This window comes from Nelumbo lutea, chromosome 4 (assembly GCF_056320005.1).
Source record: "Nelumbo lutea isolate HS-2025 chromosome 4, American lotus-T2T, whole genome shotgun sequence".
Classification (NCBI taxonomy): Eukaryota; Viridiplantae; Streptophyta; class Magnoliopsida; order Proteales; family Nelumbonaceae; genus Nelumbo; species Nelumbo lutea.
The window spans coordinates 33,911,595-33,919,504 of NC_142687.1; the positions used below are offsets into that span (position 1 = coordinate 33,911,595).

General features: G+C 40.7%; 1 protein-coding gene across 1 annotated transcript; it reads right to left on the minus strand.

The window, feature by feature from the left end:
- Positions 1–1,008: 1,008 nt before the first annotated feature.
- On the minus strand, positions 1,009–3,896 carry LOC148855096 (putative serine/threonine-protein kinase PBL7). The gene is made up of 6 exons (XM_088941119.1): positions 3,213–3,896; positions 2,876–3,133; positions 2,627–2,796; positions 2,411–2,490; positions 2,102–2,249; positions 1,009–1,587 (listed from the first exon to the last, which is right to left on the minus strand). The coding sequence occupies exons 1-6, from the start codon at positions 3,796–3,798 to the stop codon at positions 1,237–1,239; spliced, it is 1,593 nt and encodes a 530-aa protein (XP_088797245.1). The 5' UTR covers positions 3,799–3,896; the 3' UTR covers positions 1,009–1,236.
- Positions 3,897–7,910: the final 4,014 nt, after the last annotated feature.

The window sequence follows — 7,910 nt, forward strand, 5'->3', positions numbered from 1 at the left end:
AATGATTCAAAATACCATTTGCTTTAATTTTTCAATTCAGCAACAGTACGATTGTGATATAAGAGAATCTATATATGGTTGTTCTGGCCTCTGGGTCCATCTTCATGAATAGATCCCTCCTACCTACCTTACATATGGCCCATAAATTCCTATATTTGAATATTTAAACTTTCAATACAGACAGGACCTTCAAAGGGGATTGATTATCCATGAGAGAGAGAGAGAGAGAGAGAGAGAGAGAGAGAGAGAGGACCATTTCAACTGACCAGCTGAGCTACCAATTGACAGCCAAACAGCCCAAGTTCCTTCAACTAGAATTGTTTAACCATGGGAATGAACTGATGCCACATCCCAAGTAGTGATTCACATGATTTCTACAATTACAATCAATTAAAATCCCCCTCAGTTTCTGCACAGTAATATAATAGCAACATCAGACGCGTAGGTATCCTAACTTTATGAGTAGGCTAGAAGTAGACCACCTACATTGAAGGCAGTGGTCCTATCACCAGAAATTTCTGTTTTATATCTAACAAGGATCAGCCTACAAGTAAACAAGCTATATCATCTTTTCTACATTGCAGGGACTGAATGAAAACTCATTGGTGGTTATGTCAAATGCCATTCTTTTGCATTATCTGGTTTATAGAAGCAATCTGACCTTAAATGTTCTATCAATCTCATCTATTTCAGCAGATTGGTCATTCATGTAGCCAATGGTTGGTGGCTAATTCCCAGGTCTGGATTTAGGCACTATACCGTTAATGTGAATATATGGTTCTATTTGATATGGGTTTGAGACAAAAAATTGTATCCTAATTATTATGGATCTTTAAACCCAATGTGGAGTATAGCTACTGTCTTCATAAAGCATCTCCTCTAATGGGCACTGAAACAGTACTCGATTTCCTAGTGGTTCTCTGCCACTCACTAGTGGAGAAAAAGAAAACCATTTAAGACAAATAAAGTTTACAGAATTTAGGAATAGCACTCTTAAGAAATAAGCTCTGAAAGGCTAAAACAGAAACTTACTACATTCCCTTGAGATTAGGGATGGGTGAATGGAACATATATATACACACACAATCCCTCATTGGACTTTTCTTCACTATGTACAGGTTTTTTCATTCGTTTCTCTCCTATCTACTCTCACTAGTTTTCTCTTTGTGAGGCAAGCAACATGATAAGAAAAAATGGAGGAAGCAAAAAATGGAAAAACCAAACTGTCATACGTCTTCAACGGCAATAGAAGTGATCGTCATCCTCAAGGTCTGAAACCCCTAGCATTGCCAGAGCTAAGTGACTCTGCATATCACTCTTCGTCTGTTGCAAGTGAGTATAACAATCAAGAATACAACCATTCCCAGCAAATGTGGGAGTGTTCCTGTTTGAGCAATAATTCTCATCCCCTCGCAATATTGCAATTGCCTGATCAATGCTTGGTCTCCTGGATTCTTCACTGTTGATACAGGCAGCAGCAGCTTGAACCATCCTGGTAACTTTAGTAGAATTATGTGGAGTTAGTTTTAGACGCGGATCAAGCAATTTAAGCAATGCTCCTCTTCCTTCTTCTAAAAGTGGCTTTGCCTGCAAAGAATAATTAAAGGCTTTACTTTCCTCTCCTTCAAGTAACTAGAATTCAAGATGTGTATACATTTCTGCTTCCACTAACAGTCAAAACTAGGATATATCCAAGGTATCAACAATTCAGTCATTTAATGAGCGAATTCCATAGACATTGTAATAGACAATACAAATGCACACCAACTTTCAATTCCTTTCACCCATGTTGCATACTATAACCGCCAAGCCTGTCTAACAAAGTCTGTTCTCTCGACATCAAATTCTTCATTGTAATATTCATTATCTTGGAGGTATCAGTTTCAAGAATCAAACTGACTCAATGTCTATAACCATCTAAGAAATGAAGTAGCAGTCGCACCATATATGCCACTAGGATATATATTCATTGCAAAATGGGTTGTCATCGGATCAGTGTGAGTCATGACCAAATACAGATCTCAGTTATCTGGATGCTAGAAGTATTTTGACAATACTAGAGGTAAGGTAACTAAATAGATAAGAATGAAAAACGACTTACCCACAAGACAAGGTTCTCATCTCCTGGTGGTCTTTTGGCCTCAATTGGCTTCCGGCCCGTAATCAGCTCAAGCAGGACCACTCCAAAAGCATATACATCAGTTTTATCCGAGACTTTCCCGTGTTGGAAATACTCAGGTGCCAAATAACTGTATATTACATTTCAATTTGAGAAAGAAAGAAGGTATCAAATATCTAAATGGAAAAAAAAAAAAGAAGAAAAATGGGTAAAAGCATAGTTTTCCCTTCTTAATTAGTTTTGCTGGTTTTGTTTTTTATTTTTTGGTAATGTGTTTTTCTGTTAACTTACCCAAATGTTCCTTTGACAGTTTTACAGAGGAAAGGGACTGAAGGTGCAGGAGTCCATGTAGCTAACCCAAAATCACATAGCTGAAAAAACCGTTGACACTGTTAGATTAGAGAAATGCACATAAAAAAAAAATTAATTCAGTAGATATTTGGGTGCAAATCTGTTGAACAAAGCCAACCAGCCCAGAAAGGAATCCAGAAAAGGTTGTTTTCTCACCTTGGGCGTTTTCTTGGAAGAAAGTAGGATGTTAGAAGGTTTAATGTCTCGGTGAACAACACATCTTTCAGTTCCATTATGTAGATAAGCAATGGCTTCTGCAACTCCGGTCGCAACTTTAAATCTTGCAGACCATTGAAGTGAGGGACCCTTTACTCCTCTCTTCTTCTCTGCAAATGGGTACTTGAAAAATCAATCAAATTGATCACAACCAAAGCGAATTACCCACACAAGGACCCAGAAATATACCATGCAAATAATGCTCTAAGCTTCCTCCAGAAACATATCTGTACACCAAGAAAAGACCCTCTTCTGCATCAATACAGAAACCCACAAGGGGAACAACATTCCTATTATGGAGGGAGCTCGAAATCATCAATTCTCTGCAGAATGCCTTCGCAGACTCCTTATCTTCCTTGTCTAACCGCTTTATTGCAACCGCAGTTCTTCGAAAACCAACCCTACCTCTAAAGACACAGCTCAGAGCTCCTCTACCCAGTACTCTGCCTACCGACACAAACAAAAACCCATTATAAGCCTGAACGCAAAACAATAATGGTTGAGAATAAAAGAGTACCCGCCATACCTTTACAGAAATCCCTTGTAGCGGACCGGATTTCACCATAACTGAATCTGACTAATGTCTCGGCCACCGGAGAGATGCTCCTCTCTAGAGACTCTATTCTTCTCCATTTCAAGTCTCGCGAACCAGATTCTGCTAACCCGGTATCCAAATTCAACATAAGAACAGTAGCAGCAGAAACAGTAGAATTCAAGCTCATTGCGTCAAGCTCCATCTGCGAGCCAAAGCTGAACCTGAAAGAAGAGTGGACTGATTGCGGCTCCGCACTAGTGAATTCAGGGCCAACCCCACCACTCCCGGCGAGTAGCCAGGCTTTGTTGTGCTCACCACCGTCTTCATTGTTCTTCTCTCCATGTCTCTCATCATTTCTTCGCCCACGTCTCCGCCTCAGAGGAAGAACACAGCCCAAACCAAGCTCCCAAATCATGTTTCTTCTGTAAACAGTCACTGTTTCCAGATCAATATCATCAAATCCATCATTTGTAATTAATGAAAACTTAGCCGCCTCGAACTTTGCATCATCATGGACCTTGAGAGGGTCCGTGAGCGGGTCTACGGAGTCAATGCAACTACCTTGGGAGCAACCCATATCAAACTAATCTCAAATCTCGATGAGACACAGAACCCAGAAACCGAGAATAAAAAGAAAAGAGAAAGCAAGCACAGAAAGAAAAAGTGAGATGTGCCCAACCAAATTGAACCGGAACGGCTCTTTTATAACCCAAACTGGTTTTTCAAAAGCAACTCGGATAACCCACTTGGTGCCCGTTTGGGAGGGCTTTCATGCTGTGGCTTCCAATATTACAGAGATGTTTGGGATTGATGCTGGTGCATCGGATGAGATTTTTGAAAAATCACTGATTTATGAGATCAGAGATTTTTTTAAATAAATTGTTTGTTGGGTACCATTATTGCCATGGCAGCCGATTTCTCAAAAACCTATTATAAATTTGTTTGGTAGTGATTATAAATAGTGATTTTGTGTTTACCAAAATTATCTCCCATATCTATGTCAAATGTTATGTCATTCAAAAATAATCTTGAAAGTAAGAATCATAATTTTTTTTGGAAAAATTCCTGATCAGTACTTTGTAATATACGAATTTTTGAAACACGACAAATATCATTAACCAAAAGTGGCATATGAAAAGATATAAATATCCTTCAAATATCATTTAATTTTTTTTATCAAACATCCCCTAAAATCAAAACCAATCCATCAAATGATGAACCATCATAAACGAGTCTATTTTTTAACAAGAACGTCAATGATTCTATCCTCTCGCACCTCCATTCCCCACCCGCCATGGACACTGAACCCACCACTGTAGTCTCTATCATGGCTATCATCGTCCTCTCAAGTCGTACCTCCTCCGGTGCTATTGAAACCCAGTGGGCATAACTAGCTACCGTAGCCTAAATTTGCAACGAGTGAGGTCTCTAGTCAAGGGAACATCTGGAGATGTCATGGGAAAGTTGAGATTGCACGAGGGTCCACGCAAGCAAAAAGCGGCTGCGCGTAGGGTGGTTGATCCTGGACAAGTGGTTCTGATCGAGAAGCTTAACAACAACATTATGAGGGTGGTTGATCTCCAAGCTAATCTTTTGAGATCCTTTACCAAATCAATTGACAATGGGGATTCAGGTGAGACATTGAAATAGGACGGGAAGTCAAGACATAAAAGAATTAGGCCCAGATAGGAGCTATAACCTTGGGCACACCACATCTATGCTTTGTGACAGAGAGCTTAGGCTTTGTTTCATCTTCTAGAGGAAGAAAATGCTGAACAGTGTGCTTTATTTTCAAGGCTAATTTTAACATTTTCAAAAGTCTTAAATCGCACATGAGATCATGTGATATACATAATTAGACCTGTTCATGGGCCGGGTGGTCCAATGGGCTAGCTCGGCCTGGCCCCGGACGAGCTTGAACATGTTTATAGGCCTACGGGCTTAAACTCGGGCCAAAAAGCCCAACCCGCAATAAATTCGAACTAGGCTCGGGTTTTATCAAAATAGCCCGGCCCGAGCCCAACCCGGCCTGATCTAAAATTAGACTTAAAATGGGTTATGTGATTATGTCCATTTCAATAATTTTTTTGATTTAAGAATGTAACGCTGTGTTTTAAAACGTAAAGGAAAAGGAAAAAAATCATATTGTAGGCCCATTGTTCATTTAAATAGGAAAGAAAAAAAAACCATCTAAATTTTTAATTCTAATTTGAATAGGAAAAGTTGTAATTTTTTTATTAGGTCGGGCTTCGAGCTTTTTATCAAGGCCAGGCTCGGGCCCAATTTATAGGCCCGTTGATCGGGCCGAGCTCGAGCCTAGCATATTTCCATTAATGATGAGTAAAAGTCCGGCTCAACCATGAACAGGTCTATACATAACTGACGGTCCATTAATGGCAGATACTAGATTGTCACATTTCAAAAGTTTGGAGACCAAATTGTCAATCGAGCCATACAGGGCAATGATCGAAAATTTTCCCATTTTTTATTCCTCTTTTCACGTTTTCAGCCTGTTTTTAATAATTGATTTCTGACAGTTTACCCTTCTCACAAATTGACCAACCAAAGAGCAATATAATCGGCGATTTTATAATCATGACCCCAAACACCACTTACATGAGCTGAAAAACTGGAAACGCCGCGAAGCAATATTTGGTAAAACTCCGATAAATTTACATGATCCGCAAAATCAACTTTCCTGTAAAACTGTCTCAAATAACCTCTCCAAAAGCTTCAGTCAACGGACTCTTCGAAGTTTTAGGGTTTTCCTGTTTCCCATCTGCTGTAAATCCAAATGGGTCTGAAATTGAAATGGGCTAGACTAACTAAACAGAGTTGGTGACCGGTAACATTTGGTGGGTTGGGCTTGAACATGGAATTTGCTATGGTGCAATGAAAAGCTGTCTTGTTCACAGAAAAGGCTAAAAAGTTGGGTGACCCTCCAACAGTTTCTACCCACAGCAACCTCTTCCAGTTTCCAAATTCCTCTCTTTCTTTATTTCTTTATATATTCACACACAGGTGGGCTACGTGTACCGTCCTCATACGGTCAGCCTTGGACTAGATATCTGATGATGGGCCCCATTAGTACATCCTTTGTGCCAGTGGAATGACATAGGCCGTTTGATTGGAGGTGACCGTTGAACGGTATGTCACCATGTTCATTTCCTTACATGTGTGAAGTTTAGGTACGATGGCAAACTCCCTGGGGAGTGGGGACCACCTGGGATTTGGAATGATCCTCTAACGGGTAAAGGGATGTTTGGTTACTGTCACATTTCTATTCGCAGGGATGTCAATGGATCCGCTTCGGTGCGGGTTTGTTTGACCCGAATCCCCCCAAATGCCATTGTGAAGAAAAGTATGGAATCTGATCTGACCCAACCAAGACAAGCATTCCAATGCTGCAATGTCAACGGGTCGGGTATGGCGAACCCAACCATAACCCAATAGGTTGGATCAATGCGGGTTTACCACTTAACCCGATCCACTGACATCCTTACTATTCCAACTGGATAGGTTTCTTCTTCTCCAATCCCTGACAAAAGTACGTAGTTCTAGCAGGCATGTTCTGGTGAAGGTTTGATTCCAGAGACAAACAAACCCCATAATTTAGGAGGGGCCCACCGGCCAGCAGCATCATGAAAAGATATGATTTGGGTGGTATACGTGTATCTTAATATCTCCGGGGTCCAGACGGGACCAGATCATGAGACTAGCTTATTTGGCATGAGATGGCATGCTTGATGGTCGATGACTGAAGTCCTGTTCGGGGACCGGTTTGTAACACAACCACCTTCCTGTATTGATGGATGTAGCACCAACTCCTGACATACCCTAAAATAAAAAATCTCTGGAACAGCTTAGAGGAATTAGAATTCCAGTCAGGCTCACGTGTAATCCAGCTTGAACTGACCCGCATTGAGCCAGATTGGTCCAAGTTGGTTCGACAAGTACTGGTTCGGTTGTAGAAGAGGGAGATTCTGTCTAAAACCTCAACTCAAGGACAGTCAAGATGCACAAAATGTAAGGGATGTAGGGAGCACCTTCTAATTGGGACCTTCTTGGGGATGTCCTTGGAGATGGCAATTGGAATCCTAGTAGGGCTATGGTCAAATTACCCAATTGGGCTGAGCATGCCCCACCAGAGGGAAGGCGGATGGGGCCCTCTAAGGCTGTAGGACAGATCGAGTTGTCGGCATTCTCTGTTTCAGATAAGCATGATTCAAGGAGGGGGGGGGGGGGTCACGTGGTCACCGGGAAGCTCGTAGATTTGTGGGAGAATCAAATCAAGGGAAATTGAAAAAACTAAAAAGAAATGAGATGAGATGAGTAAAGGCACATGATGCGTCTAACGATAAAATGGGCTAATAGCTCAATAATTGATTCACTTAAAGGCTTAAAGCAAACTTTATGGTGGGTTGGGAGATTGATAGATTATTGTGCTCTCTCTCTCTCAACCAAATAATGGGGAGCTTCCCAAATCTCAATAATTACTTAAATTTGCATTTATTTGAAGCTTAGGATCCACTCCACCTACATCATAACCATGTGATATGGTGCCTTGCTTTTTCCTATACAAGACTTTAAAGGCTACATTTGGATGGAAGGAAAATGTAAGGACACTTTTACAAGCTTTTCTTTTCTTTTTCTACCTTTTCTTTCAAACAAAACATAGCATAAATGATA

Excerpts from the sequence above, each read along its gene's own strand:
- LOC148855096 (XM_088941119.1), bottom strand. The coding sequence starts at position 3,798 with ATGGGTTGCTCCCAAGGTAGTTGCATTGACTCCGTAGACCCGCTCACG. Across the intron at positions 2,250-2,410 it reads ACTGTCAAAGGAACATTTGG|TTATTTGGCACCTGAGTATT; the intron begins GTAAGTTAACAG and ends TGTAATATACAG. Across the intron at positions 1,588-2,101 it reads ATGAGAACCTTGTCTTGTGG|GCAAAGCCACTTTTAGAAGA; the intron begins GTAAGTCGTTTT and ends TATTCTTTGCAG.